The 24,017-nt window shown below is 42.5% G+C and overlaps 2 protein-coding genes across 7 annotated transcripts; one reads left to right on the top strand and one right to left on the bottom strand.

Annotated features, from left to right (window-relative positions):
* Positions 1-1,454: 1,454 nt before the first annotated feature.
* Positions 1,455-7,141, top strand: tagln (transgelin). Its single transcript, XM_085184133.1, has 6 exons — positions 1,455-1,609; positions 4,575-4,618; positions 5,383-5,571; positions 5,725-5,896; positions 6,150-6,252; positions 6,337-7,141. Exons 2-6 carry the CDS (start codon positions 4,607-4,609, stop codon positions 6,473-6,475), a joined length of 615 nt encoding a protein of 204 aa, XP_085040259.1. The 5' UTR covers positions 1,455-1,609; positions 4,575-4,606; the 3' UTR covers positions 6,476-7,141.
* On the bottom strand, positions 3,599-23,693 carry pcsk7 (proprotein convertase subtilisin/kexin type 7). Of its 6 annotated transcripts, XM_085184126.1 has the most exons (18): positions 23,388-23,692; positions 22,785-22,877; positions 22,347-22,654; positions 21,152-21,394; positions 20,402-20,536; positions 19,748-19,913; positions 19,553-19,643; positions 19,390-19,444; positions 19,088-19,226; positions 18,879-18,979; positions 15,115-15,282; positions 12,724-12,828; positions 12,528-12,630; positions 10,233-10,389; positions 9,983-10,077; positions 9,775-9,880; positions 9,518-9,635; positions 3,599-9,002 (listed from the first exon to the last, which is right to left on the bottom strand). In XM_085184126.1, exons 3-18 carry the CDS (start codon positions 22,593-22,595, stop codon positions 8,730-8,732), a joined length of 2,304 nt encoding a protein of 767 aa, XP_085040252.1. In that variant the 5' UTR covers positions 22,596-22,654; positions 22,785-22,877; positions 23,388-23,692; the 3' UTR covers positions 3,599-8,729. The 6 variants fall into 6 exon arrangements, with proteins under 6 accessions (XP_085040252.1, XP_085040256.1, XP_085040251.1 ...); XM_085184130.1 differs by lacking the exon at positions 22,785-22,877 and having other exon boundaries at positions 9,775-9,877; positions 23,388-23,693; XM_085184125.1 differs by lacking the exon at positions 22,785-22,877.
* Between the last annotated feature and the right edge of the window lie 324 nt (positions 23,694-24,017).

Genomic DNA, 24,017 nt, shown 5'->3' with positions numbered 1-24,017 from the left:
CTCGAGTGTGAGCAAAGGCGAAAACCACAAGCTGCTAGCTTTGTGTTAGCATGCTGTATTTGCAGATGCATGCTAGCAGTAGCTGTCCTGTTGTCAGCAGTTGTTTCTGGCCTGGAAACTGTTTGCGATTTTAGCTGTTTTCCTGCAGATTTTTTTACATTTCTATCAAGCCTTAATAATATCACTGCTAGCTTAGTAACTGTAATGTGATTACTCTGCAACACTGAGCACGAAGCACAAAAACCACCAGTACCAACCGCACAGCCATGTGTGGAAGATTTATTCCTACACTGTTGAAACATGCAAAGAAGCACATATGAGACATTGTTGTGCATTTCTTTTCTGCGTTTGATCCGTTTTTATTTTGCCATTTTATGTCTTCATCTATCAAAGACTAACATACCTCATATCTCATAGTCACCCAATAAAACACTCGAGGAAGCACACAGAAACATCTGGCTCTCCTTTTATTTTTACAGCTTATGGAAGCAGGATTAAAGGAGAAGATCAAAGTCATGTAACTTGAATATTAGAGTGCTAAAGATGGAAACCAATGATCACAAGACAGATGTTTTGTGACACGACAAAGTGATTGCGACGCAAAGCGATTCATTACTTCTATCGGGTATGTGGACAAAACATAATGTATGACAGCTGGCAGAGTTTATTAAATGTAGTTTAAGAGTGTAACTTTGTCATTGTCAGTATGAATAGATGCTTTGTTTTATGTAGGAGTGGTCTGAACTAGCTTCTCGCTCTGTGATCTGTCCAGCTTCACAGAGAGTTTGTAACTATACCTTTGAATTCTCATATGCACACAGGAGCATCGTGCTGAAATGTGCTTGTACTGGAAAGGAAGTGATGGAAATGTCATGAATGTTTGCGGTGGGATCCATGCACGCACCCTGGACTTACATGGAGCTTTCTGTCTCAAAGTTTGATTACTTTCTCTTACTCCCATCCTGTTTGTCTCTCCTCTCCCCCTTCCCTCCTCAGTGTACACGAATGTGGAAATAAGTCACTTTTGACACTGCTCAGTCCCTACAGTAGTATAGAACAATACTTTAATTATTTCCCCCACAACCAATTGTCACTTCCTCTCTTTTCTTTCCACCTCCATCCCATCACCCTTCCTCCCCGCTTCTCTCCAGCCTCCATCCTCTCCCTCCGCCATCTTGCTGCCACTTTGAACGAAGAGCAATGCGGCGAAACTATTTGGGGAATTCTCGCCGACCAAACCAATGTTGTCGTCTCTCTCCTCTCTGCGTGGAACAGCCGTACCCAAATAAGGCTGGGCGTTCTGACTAGACGTGAGAGGAAGAGACGCAACAGGCAGAGGGAGAGGGAGCTGCTGAAAGGCCATGCCCTTTTAAGGATGAAGTTTCCTTTTTTTCCCTCTCACTCGCCCTCATTCTTGGCTTTCGTTGCTCCCTCCTTCCTCCGCCCTCTCTCACTCTCTCAGTAGAGGAGTGAAGTCATCTGGCCTCATCTGCTCCTTTTAAGCCGGCATTTTTGAGAGGGAGGTCCCTTGCCAAGCATATACAAACACTCAGTCAAGCATCCACACTCACGCCTTCACCAGCGGAGAACTCACCTATTGCTTCACACAGTGAGTATGCTTGTCTTTTTTCCCCTTGTAAAACTCCTGGAAGTGATGGTTGTCCGGTTGATGATTGTCAGATGCGGGGTGTTAAATTCATATCAAAAGGAATACATACAGAATATGACTAATTTCATCCTTCGGAGGTCAAAGAGGCTGTTTGCATGCAAAATCCAGGAGCAGATGGGAGCTCAAACATCCATATGCACCAATGGTTTATGACGTATGCAGAGACTATCGGGTTTCCTAAAGATTTTTGCGCATTTGACTGAATAAAAGTTTGCCAATTTCGCCACGTGATTGAGTACAGCTGCTTATAATCGTCATTCTCTGATTTAAAAACTGCTGTTTTCATACGGGAAGCCTGGTTGTACCGTTTTATATACATAACTTAAAACTTTGTGCAAATAAACTCACCGTTTAACTGTAATGCAGTGCATATCTTATTTGAGGGATGATATTTTTTTCCTTAAACTGAAAAGACATAAAAGCCAGACAGCATTTCATATATCTACACATCTGCATAGTTTTATTTGTACAAGCAAATGATCCACTGCCATACATGGGCTTCTGAGGCGTAATGAGTTACAGAGCAGACACTTACAGCCACTTATATAATGAGGATACAGAGCTGTCCAAAGTTTCCATCTGTCTTTATGAATACATTATGAAGCTGCTGCCTGATGTGGAGCAGCGTTTGGAGAGAAGATAATGAGCAAATCATCAAAGATGGCAGCACACCCAGTGATTCCAGTAAAGCCAGCCAGCAGTAGCAGTGGGAAGGAGGAGGGGAAGGAGTACCAGTGGGTAGCTGAGTTTCTGAACCGCAGCAACAGGAGGAGATAACACTATCTGCGCTGCCAATCCAGCAGCAGCACATAAACACAGCAGAGGTTTATAGAAGCCAGGGACTGATCACGTCTTTGTAAGAGCGCACAGTTGCTGTGAGCCAGAGAGCAATGCTCACATGACACAGTCACTAGAAGTACATCAGCTCAGATGTACAACTGTTGTAAAGTTTGTCAGAATGATCAGAACTGCAAAGGGCTTTCAGAAAGTGGCAGGTCGGAGTAAACTTTTCTGTGCCCATGGAATAAACTGGAAAAATAAAATAAAACCAGTACATTCCCAAGCTGGGATGGCATCCTTCAGCCAGATGACTCAGCTGACAATGTCCGGCCCAAACTTCAGCTGATTTACGCCAAATCCTGACTCTCTAAAAAGCTGAGAAACAAAAGGATTAGAGCGTGCGCCGCTTGCACAAGCACCCCCACAGCTTATTCATACAAATCATTAGATGGCGGTTAGCTGGTTAACTGTAGAGGAGGCGAGGCTGTCCGATGCCACGTCCCCTCGGGCTGCCGCAGTTGCCACAACCCTCAAACTGGTTTCCTGTTCTGGCATTAGGCACATTTGCCATGGTGATAGAGAAACAGACGGGGAAAACACAGGAGAGGGAGAGATGGATGGACTGAGGTGATGAAGTCACGACTGTGGAATAGAGCTCTTTGGAGTTTTGAGAAGAGGTATTTGAGGCTCGCCTTTACTTCAAATCTGTGGTTTTGACCATCTTTTGTGATTTTTTTTATTTTTATTTTATTTTATTTTTTTTAAATGTTCATACTGCCATATTGCTCTTACACAAAAATCTCCATCCTTTTCTTTCTACAGTACAAAGCATTAGAAGTCGCTATAAATGAAAAGCTCCCCATGCAGCAGAATTAAGCAGAAGCAGCCAGACAGCACAGAAGCTTGTTTAGCAGATATTTATTGGACCTGGGCCGGGTCCCAAACACAACATCAGGTCCCTGGACGCACATAAATACCAGAAATAGAGACTAGGCCTTAATGGATTTACTTAACCTCAAAAAAAAAAAGATTATATAAGCTTTGTTTGGTTGTTATGCAGCGCACACTTTCTCCTCTTCGTGGTGGGAGAAGGCACTGAGTGCACAGTGTGGTAAAGATGCCGTCTATTACTTTTCCTATTTAAAAAAAAAAAAAAAAAAAAAAAAAAAGTGTAGCGTGAAGGATTCGTGGTCGAAGCCCACAGAGTGTTTCAGGAGGGCCAGTGTTTAAAAAGAAAAAACAAAAGGACAGATTGAAATTATAGCAGAGACACATCGCTTTGAAATTATAATTATATAATGGCAAATGTCAGGCGGAATAATGAGAGGTATGAGTGTGTGTGTGTGAGGAAGAGATATAATATCTGAACTTGTGGTTGTAAGTAAGTGAGCGTGCTCCCCAGCATGTGTGTTTGGTTTCCTGTGGTCTGGAAAAGCACCACAGAGTATGCAGAGAATATGAAACTGGGCTGGAGGTAACGAGCTCTGGACGTTCTGGGCTGGGAGCCATTCACTTCTTTGGCATTCAGCCTCTAATACGCAGACATGGGGGATATGTACTCGTACAATGGTACAATGGTTTTATTTATCATATCCACAACACTAAAAAAAATCCACATTTCTTTTATCCCTTTACTAAACTAAGTACTTATAGAGTGCCTATAATCTGCAATTTACATAAACACAGCTACACTGGCTCACTCATCAGTTGCATGTCCAGCAACGAGTAGGAGACGGGTGAAATTAAAACTGAAAAAACAAAAACATGGAGCTAAAAGTAGGTTGAATATTCCAAAGTGGGAATGTGCCAGTATTGTGTTTGCACGTTGTTTCCATCACAGGTTTCCATGCCTCACAAATCATTTAGTGAGAAAGAATAAATGAGCAAATGAAAATAAGGGGAATGTGAAAGAAAGGAACGTTTTAAGAAAAAAAAGTCCCAACTTTATCTTCTGTCAGTGACCCCTACAGGCCTCTGCTACAGTGGAAAGAATCCAATCAGAAAAACTTGTGCATTGTGTAAAAACAGAACAACAGCATTCCTCACCCTGTGCCAGAAACGAGTCTCTACTCCAGCCAGAGGAGAACTTTAACCTTTTCAATGTTTCGACTTTAAACCTCTCCAGGAACAGGGAAGTTGACGTGACCTGACATCAAGATGGCAACAAAGGTTGGATGGTGCAGACAGCACTTTGATATGAGTTTTTGCACTCATTTGCACTCATTGGCTGTTGGCCCAAAGGCAATACAGAAGCATAAAATGGAAAAAAAACAAGTGCTGGCTGTATGTGTGTTTGTGCGTTGGTGCAAGCAAAAGCCAAAAAAAAAAAAAAGAGGGAGGAAGAAAGAGTGTGTGTGCTGGCATTACAGAGGAACATATGCAAAAATCAGCTGGCTGATAGCGAGCTCCCTCTGCACACCGTCCATCCCGACGGGGCTGAATGGTTTGCACTGGGAGACGCAGCACTGTTACTGCTGGTGCTCCTGGGAAGGTTTATAATTGTACTGAATGCTGAGCATTTACGCTTCTATACACGCTTCTGACATGCATGGTGTTAATGTTTGTACTGGTGTATCATGATTACAGCATAGGAGGTGTATGTGTGATCCCGAGTAAATGTGGCTTTATTTAAATTCTTTGCACAACTATGCATGTTTCTGCATATGCTTTAGACTCAATCTAAATGATACTGCAGTGCAAACATGTGAGCTGCTAAAAGCAACTATGAATGGAATAGGTATAAACGTATATGCAGGACAAGGATAGAAGTGACAATATTTGATAAAAGGAGATCACAGGTAAGACTAAGATCAGGGAGACTGAAATCCCCATCATTACATGACATCAAGGGATCATAACTACATTAGCCCTTTTACTTTGAAGGCATGTATTTCTCGTTCATTTCCATCCTTCACTTCTCTCGCCTGCCCCAGGGTGCCGGCATGGCTAACAAAGGTCCATCCTACGGCCTGAGTCGGCAGGTCCAGGACAAGATCGACAGCAAGTACGACCCAGAGCTGGAGCAGATTCTGGTGGAGTGGATCAGCCGTCAGTGTGGCTCTGGTGTGGGGAAGCCAGAGCCTGGAAAACAGGGCTTCCAGGCTTGGCTCAAGGACGGATGTGTGAGTGCACAAGCTGCCCGGATGTTTTCTACTAGAAATTGCTTTAAGATAAAAATCTTTTATTTGTGCTTCTCCTTCCTTTCTTCTTCCCTTTAACTGCCCTCCCCTTTGCCTTTCCCTACCCTCCTTTTTGGTTTCGTTTTTTCTCTCCAGGTCTTGAGCGAGCTCATTAACAGTCTGTTTGCCGGCGAGAAGCCTGTGAAGAAGATTCAGAGCTCGCCCATGGCCTTCAAGCAGATGGAACAGATCTCCCAGTTTCTCAACGCTGCCGAGAAATACGGCGTCACAAAGACCGACATGTTCCAGACCGTGGACCTTTGGGAAGGTCAGACAGGTTTCATGCTCTCAGGATTGTTTAATGGTGGAGGGTTTAGGCACTTGGATTGTATGGTGCAACCATAGATGTTTTTTTGTTAATGAATGTAGCCACCACGTGTTATTTTCAGAGTGTTGCCATTAGAGGAGGTGGTCATTAGAGGAACGGCAGGTTTTGGTTGTTTCCACATTGGTTTTAGTTTTCAGAGATTGATATTTGATATTTTGACTGATGCTGTTGTTAATATGGTGTGTTGGGACAGGTAAGGACTTGGCAGCGGTGCAGAGGACCCTGTCAGCTTTGGGAAGCTTGGCCGTTACCAAGGATGAAGGCACATACAAGGGAGACCCCAACTGGTTCTTCAAGTGAGTCCTCTAAAATTAAACAGACCCCTGTTAACACAATGACTCTGGCACCTTTTTGTGACACTTTTCAATGTTGCATTGCAGGAAGGCACAGGAGAACAAGCGAGACTTCAGCGATGAGCAGATGAAGGCTGGCAAAAATGTGATTGGCTTACAGATGGGCTCCAATAAGGGAGCCAGTCAGGAGGGCATGAGCTACGGAAGACCTCGACAGATCCTGTAAAGTCACTTACAGCCGCCAGTGGAAAGGGCGCTCACTGCAGAGCCGCTGGCTTGGTCCAACTCCATCTCCAGCCATGCCACCATCCTAACTCCAACTTCAGAGAGATGGAGCTAAAGCTGTTGTCTGCAGCGAGCAGCACTTGCATCAGTACCCCAAACCTCTTTAGCCCCTCTTCTAACCAAAACCTCTGGTGCTTTTTACGATCTCTTACACCCTTCGGTCCTCCCTAAACTTAATAACTGTCACAGAGCCCTTATTTACATGCTCGCACTGGTGATCAATGCAGGGTTCAACTATGCTTTGCCTTCGGACCAGTAACAACTGAATGTTTGTAGTCTTAAGCTGCAATTGTAGCCATGAAAAATGACCAAAAAGTGTCTTGTCAAACCAAACAAAAACCTTTCACATACCAAAAGTTGATCCGGTCTTTCCTTTGATAAGGAACTCGTGTTGCATCTGCCTCCCTGAATTCGATGGGTTCTGACAGAAATACGAATTCGTTTACATGCCGTAAAGCGTTCTTCTCAAATTTACAAGCACAACCATGTTGCACCAATGCTCCTCATTTTTACTGCTACCGTGTCAAGTACACGTCCCACATCACTGCGCCTGCTGTATCAGCGCTCATATTTTTGTACATTGTCTTATTAAATAATGACTTTGAAATACATCTCTGAATTGAGTTTGTGTTATCAGCTCTTTAAGGGTTCCCTTGTTGGAAAATGGGGTGGGATCTCTCCTACTACTATTTCAAACAACCCATGCACCAACATGCATGCATACATGTTTACATGACCCAGATTAAGAATACATGGCAACGGGGAACACTTATCACATTTTTATCTGTAGGCGTGTAAGCGTCGACATAAAAGACTTCAAAAATGGGAAAGTCTTATTTTACGGGAAAACAGTCGTCTTCTGGCAGTTCTGAGATTTGACATTCCCATTGGTTGATTTTTCTTTGTTTTTGCTTTATTTTGGATCCATGCTATTGTTTGTGTTCAGTGCCAGTTAGTGCAAGTTAATGTTGCAACTGTTACCATAATAGACTTTAAAAACCTCTGTAACCATACCCAGGATTGTTTCAGATTACCTTGAAATGTAATCACTCAATTCAAATGACATATTCGATTAAAAAAAAATGTGTAAAACCACTCAACACATACATTTACCATGCCAGATTAATTTCTACAGGTGACTTACTGGAGGTGTGTGAACTTGGTTTTTAAAACTACAAAAATCAGTCAAAGAGAAAACTTAATCAAGCATTGTTTATTATCACTGAACTTGCCTGTGACTTGCACAGTAATGGTTTTCAATATCACTCCAAACACTGTTTACATTAAAAAAATTATACTTCTTTAATAGTCTTTTTAAAAAAAAAAGCACTGTAAAAACACCATCAGCATAGTACATCTGTACAGCAGGCACACATTGTCTATATATTATACTTTATTAAAAAATTGATTTGCAAATCCCACAATGCAAAAATCCCATTTCAAGTTTGTATTTTTCTTTTATTTGTAAATTTTCAGTAGTAGATTGATAAGCCACAGAAAACAACACCAGGCTTAAAAAAATAAAAGCATAAAGGAATTCCCTCAAAAAGCAATCTTTTTATTGAAATACAGTACCCACTTGAAGCCTCACATTCTACCATAGGTCACATTTTCCATGGAAGACCTTGCATATCGGAAGCACACACGCTCAGGACACACACACACGCTCAGGACATACACACACACACACACACACGTGTTTTTGTTTTTTTTAAGTGCACATCTCAGTTCTTCCTTCCACAGGTGTATTGTATCCTATCAAGCTCTTCTTTGAGGTTACATTTTAAACATATGAGCAAATGAACACTTTAACACATGTAATTAAACCAGGAACCCTGTTAAGTCCATCCGATGGTCATACCAGACCTGTGCGTTAACTTACTTTACAGGAATTTTAACCTTTGTACCAAATTTTTCTTCCATGTCTAAAGAGATCGCAGAAAAAAAATGTGATCACCTTTATTAAGGGGATGTGCACAAGCCACACACCTTTGCGTGCAGCACAAACACACTGAAGGCCACTCTTAAGGGGAATGCAAAGAAGGACAGGAGTGCACTGGTTTGACCCTCCAACACCACTGCTGGAAGCTGAGTGTGGAAGGCTAAGTTGGCGAGTGGCAAAATGAAGGTGTAAGCCTGAGAGGTCCTATAAGGACTAACAGTGTGATGGTTTTAGCCCTTAATCTGGCTCAGTGCTATGTTGCCAGCCATTCCCCACTGGCAAGCGGCTCTTTGACATCAGAGTCCAGCACAGCCTGCAACTCCACCCCTGAGTCCTGCTCCTCATCCTCCCCGTCCTCATCCCCAATCAGTGCCTCCTCCACTCCTTTCCCTTGTCGCCCCCTCCTGTGACCACCCTGTCTCCTGGGCAAGCAGAGAAGGACCCTGAAGTCTACGTGGGCCATCATAACTTCCAATGTGTAGTAGAGGGACCAGAAGAGAGCAAAACAGCCAAGCAACAGCATGAACTGGAAGAGGAGGAGGACACAGGTTATAGAAACAAGGAATGTAAATCACCACAGGAAGAGTCAATCAGTGATTCAAAGGAAGGGAGCTGATAAAGAATGGAAAAGGAGAAGGAGCACACACACCTAAAGGTTAGCTGAAGGGTTAATTAATCAATACTTGATTTGTTTTATACCCTTTTGTCCAGGGGCTCACAGATTTTAGTTACCCTCTCACATGTCCACCATCCTACTGCTAAGTTAAGTTACGCACATCTTAACTAAATAAGAAAGATGAAGGCCTGAGGATATATTTAATCACTGGAGACTTTATGATAAACACTTCCCTGATTGATGGTTAAAACCATGAAAGTTGTACAAGAAACATGTTAAAAAACAACAAACACACATCACCTCCCCAGGGAGAAAACGAACACAGTCCGCAAAGAACTCAAAAGACTGAAGCACACAGTGGGCAACAGCATGGTAACCATGACGCGGCTTGTCTGAGTGTGCAACGTAAACGCCGCGCTGTTTACCTTGAGGTTGTTGGACGTGAAGGGCTTGGTGATTTCTGGAGGCACGTCCAGGCCTGGAGGGCAGGGCAGAGAGAAGTTGCTGTGCAGATACTTCCCAGTCATTGCCTCCTCCACCAGCCTGTCAATTGATGCACAGCCCATCAAACTCACAGAACATCTTCATAAAAATCACAGGTTCACTCCTAACATCTGCATTCAGGCTGGGTTTGAATTCATTTATTGCAAAAGTGTTACACCGACTGTGTATCGGTTCTTGCCTCTGTCTTTCCTTGACCTCGCTGAACATCATAGATGAACCATACAGAGTCAACTTCCTCTCCTTCAGCACTCCCACGGCGGCACACTGGACAGAAGATTCATCTTCTATAGAAAAAGTGGAGTGAGGATGTCATGATGAAGAGCCAAACAAATTAAAAAAATGTAAAAACCCAAACAAGTCTAGCTGTAAGCAGGGCAGAAACTCACTGTGGTCAGAGATCTTGAGGGTGTAGAGGCCCTGGGCTCTCTCTCCCCAGCAGCGCACAGTGGAGAAAGTCCAGTCTTGGTAGCCTGCATTATCTCTATGAGCACAAAAAACACACACCTACATTAGACTGCAGCACAAACTATTTTCAGTGCAATCTTGAGATACATTAGAAACCTTAAACGTGAGTACGTTTTACAATTACCATTTTCCGTAAAGTGTTGTTTTACAAAGCTCAAAGACAGAAACTACCTGTCGATGGCACGGCGAGCCCCGATGACTGATGTCATACCGCTGGGGCAGATCAACACAAACTCCACGTTGCCACGGCAAGGGTGGATGACTGTCACGGTAACGGCCACATGCTCCAGGGTCTCCATTCCAGACTGTCTCAGGTCGGCAGCAGAGACTGATGGAGAGGAGACAGAGCGACTCACGCTGTTTGTATGTTTGACAGTTTGACCCTTTATTCTAACCTGGTAAACAATGAAGAGTATGTGAATATGCTTGAAATCATTCTGAATGCATGTTTAAGTTTCTATTTCAGGGCTCATTAGCTTCATGTTAAGTGCTGCTTCACAATACGGCGGTGATAAGAATTCAATTTTCTACTCGTCCTATTATTTACAAAACTTTATTTCAGTAAAACTTCTTTGCTGCCGTTATGACAAAGCAAATAACACTTCCTTTAAAAACAATTAGAGTTTAGCTAATGAATGAAATCAGTCCTAATCTGGAGAGACTTTAAAACAGAGCAAATCAATAAAAAACACTCTAAAATTTCAATCTTCCCTCAAACGTGAATCTGTTATCAGTGAGTCTTCCTGACCACCTCTTACCCCCCCAGTGCGAGTGTCTGGTAATTTCTTGGCATTTCCTGGGCTCTGAGTGTTAATGGGCCATGGCTCTATCTGACCATGTAGGGCTGAACACATCCTCGGGGCAGGGAAGGACGCAGAGGGCTCAAGGAGAGAGGAGGAGACGTGTAAACAGAGGTGTGGACGGTAAGATGGAGAGGCATGGGACAGATGTAGAGAAAAAGGGAATGATCGGGAGGGGCAGCAAGGACAAGGAGGCACGTGGAGACGAGGAAAGTAAGAAGGAAAAGAAAGCGGGAAATTAAATAACGGACAAAGAAGAAGCTTGGAGAAAGGTTTTAAATGCTAGAAGCTCTGACAGCTCAGAGTTCAAATCAAATTCAGATTTTGGAAGATTTTCCATGAATGCACTGGTCTGGCAGTGGTTTTCATTGGAAATTTTAAAGAAACCTGATATGCATTCAATAAACAGGGTGCAGGGGTGAGTGTGTAATAAACTCCAGACAGCACGCTGCTGACCTGTGCTCATAGCTCAAGAAGGGAAGATGTTTTTTTTATATCTTTGTCATTGGGCTCGTCATGAGCTTTAGGCCAAGCTAAATAAATTCAGTGTAGAGCTATAAAAATTATGTAAGATTGTTGAAACTTTTTTTTTCAATCCAAACTTTTGTCTGAGATGACAGGTTTGAGTATACCACACAAACCAACTCTGCTAAATGACTGCTCTGGGTTAGAATGTGATGGCGCAGCAGCTGTGAGCTTTTACCATCGTGTTTCTCTTTTACAACTAACTCGCTGGCGTTCCTTCACCTCGCAGCAACCTAAAACCTCTATTCTTCACAGGAACGTGAGACTGCGAGCTCCCACACATCCTCTCTCCCTCAGAAAACTCAAACTCTAGTTGTCTGTAAACTAACGTCACCCACTCGCCCTGAGCTGGGCTGATGAAACCTGATGTGACTGGCCATGAACAGGTCAGAGCAAGTTGCAGTGTGCGCTTACAAGTGAGGAAAATGTTCACATGGGAAGAAGAAATTTTGAAAAGCTAAAGGGGACGTGTTAGTGAGTCAGCCAAAACACATAGAAACTACCACAACAAACCCCGAGTAGTGTGACGGGCAGGTCTGAACAGCGTCAGTGGTGAAGAAAAAAGAGCCCCAACCAATACTGACTGAAACGACACGTAAAGGAGAAAATGTGGAGTACAGCACCTCTTTAACTGTCAGCAGCTCTTTGTGCGCACACACATCTGGCTGTATTCCTGAAATCAACAAGCCCATAAAAGAGGGAAGATACAGATCGAGGGAGGAGAGGAGGAGATGAGGGAGAAGGAAATGTTTCTGCTAGAATGAGGTCACCATATGCGAAAAAACTGTACAAGGGAGAGATTGCATACACAGATAGCTGAATGTGAGAGATTCAGAGCGGTAAGAAGTGATGAAGGAACAAAATGAATAGTGAGAAATGTTAAAGTGGTTATATCAGAAAAAAAAAATGAAGAAAATGGGAAAAAAAAAAACCTGCAAAGAAATCTGGAAAAAAAAATTTCGCCAAGGGAACTCACAAACAAAGAGAACATTACCAAATATGGACAGGCAGCCTGTCTGAGGAGCAGGCAGGCAGGGAGGGAGGGGCAGAGGGAGTTAGCTACATGAGTGCAGTGTGTAAACTTGACAAGTAAATGTCCAGTACAGAGCTGAGAGAGAAGTAGACACTGAGGCAGGGTTACCTTCCCAGGTAAGGACGAGCTCATCGGGATAGATCACAATGGGGGTTTCCTCCTTTATTACAGAGCTCTGATAGGACAAGAGGAATGGCACTGACTCCCACACCTGAAACAGAAACCAGAGACATCTTCAGCCTAACCTGGAGTGGACATCTTTATTGAGAGCAGTGGCTGTGTCTCTACGTGCGTATGTGTGAACCTTGGCGGCATTGACGAGCCTCCACGCGTTGAGCAGACCGAAGCCGTGCTGGTGGCTGTGATGAAATCCTGCTCCGTTCACCTTCCAGTCGGCACTACTGTCGCACTGTCAAAACAAACACAGCCAAGATTGAGTTTATGCTCTTACTGAGCAACAGAAATGACAAAATAAACAACAGAGACCACTTCCAGGAGTATTGGGAAATGAGATACATCAGATCTGGCACGTTAATGAGCCAGCTTTGCTCTTAGGAAAATTTTGTTACCCCTGGACAAAGGCTGGCTCTCTGAGTCTCATCTAAACTGGCTGCTGCCTGTAACTATGTAAATACAGCAGCAGTAAATTACTTACCCATCCATATAAAAGCTGATTCTTTATCTGGCCTTCATAACACTCAAAGCATTGCTTTACTATTTATGATTACCGGTAGAGTAACTAGCAATAATGGGGGTAGATGAGGCTTCATATGTATCAAAATGCTTTCAACATCACACGCTGACGATATCGGAAGTGCAGAAAAATTAGCAGGACTTTCCACGTCTACGGAAAAAATGAAAATAAAAAAAATTGTCACCATATCCTGACAATCTACACACAATTCCTTAATAATAAAAATAACTTGTGGAGCTCGACAGCCACGTGCTGAGAAGACTTAACACAGGGACTAATCAGCCGAGTTCTCTGTTTGATTCCTGGTTGGCTGGGCCGTAGCTGCATGTTACTGAAATCATCACTTTCTCCCGCTTGTCTGTTTTTACTGCACTCTATATGTCAGCGATGAAGACTCACAAATTTTTATAAGCCAATAACTCTTGAGTTTTATCCACTCAAGAGTAGGGATGGGTATTGATAAGATTTTCACGATTTCGATTCTATTTTCGATTCTGTTTAACGATTCGATTCTTTATCGATTCTCTTATCGATTCTTTTTTTTAAAAAAAAGGAGAACACTAAGTTCGATTAGCTTAGAACTTTGTTTTATATCTTCTCTTTGAACAAGATAGAAATTTAGGAGTAACATGGCCTTACGAACCCAACAGTGACATATTAAGAGATCCACAGCCTACGGCTCTTCAATGGGGTGTCACAGGGTCCCCAGGAAAAAATATTGTAAATGTAAAATAATAAAATAAATATTCTTCTGTAGCAATAACAAAGTATAACATAAATTATTCTGTAGCAATTACACAAGAATATCCAGTAATGTCCCTGCCTACAATTAAACACATTCACTTACCGAAAATCGGGGCATCTGCTGTGGCAAATGGGTGCAAACCTTTGACCACAAACTTAGTCACTGCTCGGTGACATTCGTCTATCCTGGCCTGAAAGGAGACGCTACCGGTAGACTGCAGCGAGAACTGCCAGCATCTGAGCCAGACTCTGTCTGTCATGGTCACCTAAATGCAGCGCACAGTAATGGCAGGTTTTGTAACAAGGCAGATCGCGCTAACATAATATGCACTGTTAGTTGATTATTTACCTGCCGCATTAACGGGAGAGGACGTGCAAACGTTACCGCTGCTGCTGGGTTGAGATTCACGAGTCCGGAGCGGAATTAAAAACACGACATTCATTTAAGGTCATCGCGTGTTTTGTGAGCAAATGCTTTTGCATATTTGTAGTGTTTCCTTCCTTAAATGAAATATCTACTTTGCAAGTTGCCCTGTTGTCATCCGTTCTCGTAAAGTATAACCAAACTTTTGAGCGTTTGAGCCGCTTACGCGCCATGTTTACTGCCAGGTGAATGACGCTCCGCAACGTGGTGACGTCATTCGGGGCGACTGGAATCAATAAGGGAATCGTTTGCAAAAACGGCAAACAATTCCAAGGAATTGAAATGGTGGGAACCGGTTCTCAACAAGAACCGGTTTTCGATACCCATCCCTACTCAAGAGTAGATAAACACTGCTGAAAAAAAAAGATTAAGGGAAGATTTCAAAACACTGTTAGAACTGTGAGCTAAATTGTGTCAGATCCTACATTTAGTTTACTTTGCATCCCATTTTCACCTTTCAGGTTTTGACATGTCATTTTGAATCATTCTGTAAACAGCTGGTATTGCGACCTGATTGGCTGAACAACAGAACACACAAGGGCTTTACTCAAAAAGATACTCGACACTTACATTACACCAAATAATGCAAATGTTACTACAAAGAGGCTCCAAACGTGGATATACATTTTCAACCCAAGAGCACAGAGAAGAAGGCACGAAGGCTTAATGCCATAAATTCAATATCCAAACAAAGATAAAATATAGCAGCCCCTAAGAGAGAAGTTTACCTGAGCACAGTGTGTGTGTGTGTGTGTGTGTGTGTGTGTGTGTGTGTGTGTGTGTGTGTGTGTGTGTACTGTAATAACCAAGTTTCTGAATTTCATCAGGCTTACCTTGGTGGCAGTGAAGGTGATGATGTGCTGGATATCCCTCCAGGTGAGGCAGGGCCGGACCTGCAGCATGAGTGCCACCATTCCTGCTGCCAGGGGTGCTGCAGCAGACGTACCGGTGTGGCCCTCGGTACAACCTGTGCCCCCCTGCATGGACCAGTCTGAAGTCACCTGAAGAACCACACAGATGGGCTGAGTGTTGGAAGGATAGTTTGGAGAAACTGTGCACAGTATAAACAGTGTCACGGCAGTAAAAACTGTCAGGAGTCTGAATATAAACTGTTATCAAACCCTCAAACCCTTTTAAAAAGCCATCTTGACCCATTTGAACAAATGTAACCAGAGTTCAGCCCTCTGTATGTGCAGTTATAGGAGTACAATTCAACAGCTATTCCCAGCTGTTGATCTTTTGCCGTTTGCTCATGGACATCAAATACAGCGCAGTGCTGTACATGTACTGGGTCTCAAAAAATGTTTTTAAAAAGGCAATTATGATTGGATTTGGGTGGTATTGCATTATGATTTTCAATACACTCTCTGTTTAGCTAGTAAGAAGATGATGTAGTTTGGTCTTCTGCGCTGTTGCACTGTGTTAAAATGCCACCACTGTGCAGTGTCTCCTGATCCACAATAAGTAATTTATTAAGAACGTTTCATTTATATAGCACCTTTTAAGATGAAAATCACAATGTGGTTCACATCAAACACAGACAATTAAAAAAGAAACAGACGATAAGACAAAATAAAATACTAAGGCCCGGTTAGCTTTTTAAATGAGGAATTTTTATGGCTGGACACAAACCCTGATCAGAACATCTGAGAGTCCTACTGGTGACACATAGCTGCAAAGGTTCACTGATATATTTAGGTGCTAAAGGTGAACTTTGCATTGAATTCTAAATTTAATAGGGAGTGAGTGCATTGAGATCAGCAGCTGTGTGAGATGAGCAACGTTGGGGGATCTGGTAAGCCTACCAGCAGCAATCTGTGGAAGATATAGATGATCCAAGGAGGTTTTACTAAGGCAGACGAAGAGTAAATTACAACAGTCCAAAGATGAGATAAAAGCATGAATAGCAACTTGTATTTCTCAGCTGATGAAAACAAGAACAAACTAAACCTTAAACACGCAAATCCAACAGAATGCTAAGCTCAGCGAGCTGTGCAACATAACAACAGTGAACAGAAAACAAAGTAACCAGCAAACTGTTCATGAGTATTTTGGGTTTAGTCCCACTGATCAAAGATGACACAGCCAACATTAACAAAGAACTGTTTGCCCCTAGAAAGTTGTGCTTGAGGAAAATAATCAACCAGTCTCTTACTATCATTCCTTGAAGGACGCCATCCTTGCGCCACCTATTGAAGTGGGTAATGCATTGCCTGAGTCTAATAGTTACACATCCAATCATTTGTTCTAACTTTCAACCTCCTTATTTACAACATTCCCTACAGGTATTAGAGCTGCCTTGTGGTGACACCTAGCTAAGGTAGCAAAGTGTAATCATTCAGTCAATCAAATGCTGCCAGTACAACTGCTGCTATCTACCAGATACACTGATGTAAAAGCCAGTATGTGATGGACACGTGAGAACCAAAATATGCTGCCAAACCGTGGTCACCATTGTTCAAAGCATTAGAGGCTCTTTTTTATCTCATATATGAGGTTTTATAAGGCCCACATGTCTTTTAGAAACAGTCATGGTGTATTTATTTCAAACAACTGAATTTCTTCATCTCCAACACTGAGCATCATGTTTTAATTAGTCACAACTATTATTTGGGACTGACATTATTTTTATGAGAGTTGAAGCCCTTAAATATCTTCAATCCTCCATTAGTACAAGATGCAAAAACTGCCAACAGCTTAGAAGTAATTTCTAAGATATCACTACTTTTTTTTCTCATGACTGTCCAGATGTTATAAACTTAATAATAAATCCCAACTCAGCGCGCTGGTGACAGCAGCTGTTCTTGGTAAAAGTTTCTGGAGACTATTGAACTAACAGGCAGCGTCTGGACAGCATTTGGCCTGTGACCATACTGTGGTCAGCAGTGGATCACACAGCCCACTCCTGGCTAAGCTCTTCTCCCTCAGGCGATGACATCCGCCGCTCCAAACTGCGTTACCGTGGTGATGCACAAACAACAGCAAATACAAGTCAGCGGCTTCAATGGACTCTTACCCCTGTCAACATTAGTCATGGTTTTCAGATGAAAACACTCCCTGTTGCTCTTGATGTGGAGCTGCTCTTTCAAACAGCTGTCCCCATCGCTACAGTTTTAGACCTTTCCAGTAGAGAACTCAAACATACTGGTCTGCATGTCATGTCTTGGAGTTTGGTATCTGCAGGTTAAATATACGCGGCACAACAGTTTTTAAACATCTAGAGCAAGAAACAGACGACCCTTTTGAAAATTTTATATAGATTTTCTATATTGGCGATCACTCACTCGCTCACACGTGTGTGCTGGCCAAGAGGTTGACAGCTCACCTAGACACAACTCAACTTTATGTCTCCTTTCCAGTGCCACCTATGCGGCTTGGCTCGACTTTACTCCGTTTTGATGATTTTTGATTAAAATTGAGCACCACCTCAATGTGGGTGTGGTCATTGGTGCCGCACAGCAGCACAGAAGTCCCGTAACATCATTTGCATGCAACGCAAACAGTTGGAACCCTGGCCTCCTGCTACTATCACCTAATGGAGAAACAGAGTCAAGCAAAGCCAAGTCTGTGCTAGTGGAAAGAAGGCTTCGGAGAGAGTAACAATTTTTGGGAACTTTTTATTACACTTGTAATCATGTAACAAGTTATTTCAGCTTGAGTGGAGATACAGAACAGCCTGCCTCCACAGATTTCTTTAAAGACTGCAGTTCAAATATTAGTTAAACTTTTAAATTTCTGCTACATTTAGCATCACGCAATGCTGTAGTTGTCTACAAACTGTGCTAACATCCACTGGAAGAATGCCAAGACTCACCTTTGAGTCAATCTCTGTCTAGTTCAGTGGTTCTTAACCTTGTTGGAGGTACCGAACCCCACCAGTTTCATATGCGCATTCACTAAACCCCTCTTTAGTGAAAAATAAAATATGATTTTTTTTTCAAATTCAAGACATACATATGTTTTTTACTGGTGCACAAAATGAGCCGTGCATGTCATAGCGGAGGCTCTGCCAAACCCCTGAGACCGACTCACCGAACCCCTAGGTTAAGAACCACTGGTCTAGTTGCTTACTTTACTCACTCACTATGTATTAATAGACCTCTCTGCATTGAATCATATCTGTTATTAACCTCTGTCTCTCTTCCACAGCATGTCTTTTATCCTGTCTTCCTTCTCTCACCCCAACTGGTCGCAGCAGATGGCCGCCCCTCCCTGAGCCTTGTTCTGCCGGAGGTTTCTTCCTGTTAAAAGGGAGTTTTTCCTTCCCACTGTCGCCAAAGTGCTTGCTCATAGGGGGTCATATGATTGTTGGGTTTTTCTCTGTATCATGAAGCGCCTTGAGGCAACTTTTGTTGTGATTTGGCGCTATATAAATAAAATTGAATTGAATTGAATTGAAATTTACACATGGTGCACATGATTTAAAGCTGTTTGTCTGGTTCAGAATGCACACACCTCTAGTCTGAATTTCACCGAACATGTAAGGTGTCAAACCACTGTCATGGCCACTATTAACCCAGCTAAATGAAGCTAAACTAAGTTGACTCGCTATTCATGCACTTAATTCTTTTACTTGTCTTTGTTTGATGACACTTACAATGCTCCTCAAAGAGCCCCTCCCGCTGCTGAAAGTGACGGCCAGCATGGATGCGCACTCCTCAGCATAGAATGGCATCTTGCCTTTCTCGTCAACCGCTCCTGCATCAAACAAACACAAAAACTACTTGCATGTGCCACACATACTGCACAAATAAACCTGCAGAAACAGGGCGGGCACAGGCACGCCTAAGAATGTCCGGGTCTTACCGATTGTAATGGTGTAGATCGAGTTGGCGTACCCGTCGTAGTTGCAGTTGTCGTTGTACTGACCACCGTTACCGCTGGCAACTATAAAGATGCTCCCGAATCCTCGTCTGCCTGCAATCACCCCGTGCTGCAGAGCTGCCTGTGGAGCAGTGACAACAAAAAGGTCATTAGCATAAAAACAAAAAAAACAACAAAAACATGAAGTGAAAATCTGCAGTGGTCTTCTACATGTCCAAGCTGCTGAGCTGTTGTGTTTTACTGCCCTCTGCTGGACAAAGAGCTCTGTGAATAGATAATCCCACCTTGCCCAGAGGATGAGGTCCATCCACAGTATGCCCATCATCATCTGGACCCCAACTAAAAAACACGCAACGAGCAACATCAGCAAGAACATGAGAACCTTTATTAATATGATATTACAGCATATTAAAATACTGCTTAATTACACAGGAAACACAGTCGGACCTGCAGCTGTAGATGTCATTAACTTGGTAGTGTTTGTTAAAGGCTATAGCCTCCAGGCTGTCTGTCAGCGGGCCATCGAGCACTCTAATACCTTAGAAGTAAGCAACAAGTCATAGATGAGATAAATTCAGAATTAACTCTGTCATCTTTAGATTTTAACAATGAAAAAAAAAATCAAGATTTTCCGGTCTGTACCTGCTACTTTGCTGCCATAGGCCACTCCCACTGCGCAGAAGCTGTTGTTAGGAACAGCTGCAATCTCTCCAGCGCAGCGAGTACCATGGTGGTTGTCGCTGTGAATGTCAGGGTGAGGCATGGGGTCTGGGTCATTTGAGTTAAGGTCGTAGCTGCCTTCTGGACTCTAAGGAGGACATAAAATCAGTTTTTAAACATTACTAGAATCGTTAATAAGACAATCAAGAAAACTATTACAACTAGAACTTCTTATTATCCAATTCACTTTGATGTTCTCTTCACTGTGTGATCACCTTTCTACTAGTGCGGACTGTAAGTCTGTCTACACTGTAAAAACAAAACAAAACAAAACAAAAACCTGCTTCCCTTCTGCTGACAGCGACATTCTCTCTACTTTATAACTTTCCTCTGATCTACAACATGCTGTTTAAAGTTAAATCTGCCACAGTAGTTCCTCCACAGCAAGATGATTCTTGTCTGGCCTGCAGTTGCTAAACTATAATACAAAAGCCCACTGGCAGAATTGACTAAAAAAAAAGTATCGATTACAGTAATTCAGCACTGGATTCCCTACAAAACAAATAAATCAATGCCAGTTCTCATTGTTAAGCAATAGGAATAAATCAAAAAATTGCTTAGACAGTTTTGACTTACATAATTTGGCTGAATATCTTGGTGGGTGTGCTCCACCCCATCATCAACAACTACCACTGTGACTCCCTGGCCGGTAATGTTACGCTCCCACACTCCTGTCACGTTGATGTCCATGCCCTTACTGATGTCATTGTGCTGCAAAAACAGGCAGAGTAAAAAAAAGGATGAGAGGAAGAGGTGGAAATAGAAATGTCAAGGTAAATCAAAACGAGAGAACAGAGGGCGAAAAGGTGAAGTGGCAATGTGGGTCTTATTGTACAACAAGCATTTCTGTGAAGCCAATCAGAGCTTTGAAATCTGTTGTCGGCTGTTTTGTGTTTTTGTACCCACATATTGGACAGCTGTGAAAAACAAAGTAATAAGCTTATAAATCAGGAAACTATAAAAGAGGCGCAAGCTCAAAGGTTACAATCAGCTGAGCGGCAGTATTTAGCTTTTCACTTTGCACTTCATTCTCACTTTAGGCAAGAATTTACTTTCCTTGGTAAGCTGTCTGATATTGCTCCGAAGCATTTGGCATAACCGTTAAAAATAACACCAAATGTCATGTCGCACACAGATTGTTACATTGATTCACACTTAAATTACCTGGCTTAAATTCTATTCTGATTGAGTTGTTAAAATAGAATTTAGAGCTAAAAATGCTTTTTAATTAAGATATGAATTGATTGTCCGCCTCTGAATTACTTAAAAATGTTAATGCCACATTTCATCATAAAGACAGTCAGAGTCAGTCATATGCATCCTCACCAGGTGCCACTGTTTGGGGTAGTTGGGGTCGTTGAAGGCCATCGATCTCTTTGAGCGGCTGAGCACTCTCTCCTGAGAGTACCACATAACATGAGGGTGTCCTGCTAAAACATCCTCAGGCCGGAGAGCTTGTCTCTTGATGCGTCCTACAGACCTAGCACCGGGCTTTGTAGAGCACAGCAAGTAGTGGCCTTCTAGGTGTCCTATCTGGCCATGGTTGTGCAGCCCAGCCTGCTCCGCTACCTGTGACAAGAGAGAACGCAGGTGACGACTGCAAAATTAAACTAGGACAATGCATCTAAACGTGGCCACCTTCATGTAAGACTAATGTAAGGCACTGCTGGTCCAGAGAAACGTTTTTATAGATCCTATAACATTTGGAGGAAGTCCAAATTTTGTGTGTGTGTGTGTGTGTGTGTGTGTGTGTGTGTGTGTGTGTGTGTGTGTGTGTGTGTGTGTGTGTGTGTGTGTGTGTGTGTGTATCCAAACTGAAGGAACTGTCAAAGTTGGCAGGTGCTAACTGACATAGCATGAGAAAATCAAGAAAGTGAATCACTATTGTTATGCGCTACTATTGGTAGCGGCTCTCTGTATACGGTACTTAACATGTAAGTAATGAGTCACTTGTAATGTTATGTTATGCATCTTAAAAGTGAACAAAATCACATCTCTAATTTTCAACTACAGCATTATCATGAAACCCCTGACACTCAGTAAACACATGTTCCAAATCACAGCGTCCTCCAACTCATTCTTGTGTTTGTAGCTTAGTTGTTGTTATGCCAAGAGCTGGCTGGCTGTTGGATATGTTGCTCAGAAATGTAAGCAGTTGTGTGAATGGAAAAAAAAAGAAGAAAAGGAAAACGTAAAAGATCTAACAGTATGCAGTTCTGTGGGAAGTATCGTAGTGAGAAGGCTTCACAGAGCTGTTTGGTCCTAAAGCATTTTTACAGCGAACCTGTAAAACAAACCCTGTCAAATCCCTACATAGATAAGAGACCATGGGATAAAAAGAGAATACGAACAGGGAGCAAAAAACAAACAACTGAAAGGTTTGGTGAAATGAAAAGCTAATGAATGTGAATGTGTTAAGTTCAAATGCAAGTGTATGAAATGGCCTATTATGGTTACAATAACAACAGCAAATAACAAACTCTTAAGTCTAATCTGAAAAAGCATGAATGAAGTACTCTACCTTGTTGGCTATGAAATCCATGTGCACAGCACCGTGTTCACCATCTTCTTCCTTGTGATCAAGACCAGTGTGCAGTCGAACCGCCCAGGACTGACCTGGACTGCAAGAGGGTGACGGCCAAAGTGAGGGATCAGAGGCAGGCGCTAAAGGAAGTGAGGGGGTGACAGGGGTCAGAAGGATGAGCAGCAGGAGGACGAAGGAGGACAGAAAAATCAATAAGAGGAAAGTAGGCAGATAGAGCTTTGCCATGGCGAGGAAGGGTGATGCACAGGGCCAAAAGGGCGAGTTCTCCTCATTGGAAAAGCGACCTGAACATCAGACAGAGTCAGACAGGGAGAGAAAAAGGTGTCATTAGTGAGGACAATCTGTGAATCAGTGCGCCTTGGTGTTTATCATCTGCATGCTGTATTCAGAAGCAACGTATCAAATTCACAGCACCTTACTAACTGGACGCCATCTGTGTGAGATAAACCCTGTGGTTAAATCAAAGCCTTTGCACCAGTGAGACACATACACAGTGCATTCCAACACCTGTAAAACAACATCAATCATACCTGTTGTGGGCGGTTTCTTCTAGCCAAACAACAGGTTGTACTACATGTGCGCCTCAGGTTTTTTCACAGAACCAAATAACGTGACAAATCAATCACCAGGAAAACGTCCAGTCTGCGCAAATGTGCGGCTGTAACATCTATAACCACATCAGACAGACAGCCGAAGACATTACCGATGGCTGTCCAATCGAAAATCTGAATTATGATATTGATAGCCTTAAAAAGGCATTTACGGCTATTGAAATCGTGGCTCTTTCTCTTTGATAGGCATTAGCATTAGCTGTCTTGTCACCCAACAGTACGCTCTCGTGACTTCTTAGTTTTGATGACTTCTTTTTGTTTTGTTTTTATTCAGCTTACTAGCTAGCTGTACGTTTGACCGAGATTTGTTGTATAATTACAGTGTCTGCGAAAACACTGCCACGTACACTCGATAAAATTATAATGTAGTAAGAACAGAAAAAGAAAGAGGAAAAAAGTCAACAACCTGAAGAGAGAGTCGGGTTTCGTTCCCAGCCTCGTTGTTATCATAGCTTAGTAAGCGAGCTAGTTGTCCTGGCGGCTAACGAGTAAGCTCGCTATTCTTTTATTAGATAAAGTAGTACGAATTAGTAGCTGTTTGAAAATGATTTGTAGTCAGACACCTTCAGCTTACTTTTCCACTGAATCCCCGTTTAGTCCTCTGTCGTTTGTGAAATTCAGGGAACCAAAGGTAATCATCTCATTTCCGTACAACACTCGAGAAGTCGCTACCTATCTAGGTGCTACGTCACGCGTAGCGCAAAACGTCGTGTGGGCTTCCTGATTGGCCCAGAGCCACGGCGTAAAGCACTGCAGTTAAAACAACAACAGCAAGTTATTCAAAACACTTGGAGCATTTATCGTAATCGAAGATTTATCGTAAGAAATCATTAACAATTTTCCCTCAATATAAAAAAGAAGTGCAATTTCAACAGCATGTCTGTTTTTGTTTTTGTACAAGATAAAAGAATTGCTGCTCTATTGAATGAAAGCACTCTTTGTATGGGGTCAGAACGATGCCACCTTGAAATGAAACCGAAAAAAATATTGAAACCGAAAAAAAAAAATTGTAACTGAAATAAATGTACTGAAAATC

This window comes from Neolamprologus multifasciatus, chromosome 14 (genome assembly GCF_963576455.1).
Source record: "Neolamprologus multifasciatus chromosome 14, fNeoMul1.2, whole genome shotgun sequence".
Lineage (NCBI taxonomy): Eukaryota > Metazoa > Chordata > Actinopteri > Cichliformes > Cichlidae > Neolamprologus > Neolamprologus multifasciatus.
This window is presented reverse-complemented; position numbering and strand designations above follow the sequence as displayed.

Bases quoted from the DNA above. Each gene is read 5' to 3' on its own strand.
- tagln (XM_085184133.1), top strand. The intron at 5,572-5,724 runs GTGAGTGCACAA...TTTTCTCTCCAG, and splicing joins CTTGGCTCAAGGACGGATGT to GTCTTGAGCGAGCTCATTAA. The intron at 5,897-6,149 runs GTCAGACAGGTT...GTGTTGGGACAG, and splicing joins GACCGTGGACCTTTGGGAAG to GTAAGGACTTGGCAGCGGTG.
- pcsk7 (XM_085184126.1), bottom strand. From the start codon at position 22,595: ATGGCAAAGCTCTATCTGCCTACTTTCCTCTTATTGATTTTTCTGTCC. The intron at 19,227-19,389 runs GTGGGATTATCT...ACTGCTCCACAG, and splicing joins GACCTCATCCTCTGGGCAAG to GCAGCTCTGCAGCACGGGGT. The intron at 10,078-10,232 runs GTAGTTTCTGTC...TTGTGCTCATAG, and splicing joins GCTCGCCGTGCCATCGACAG to AGATAATGCAGGCTACCAAG.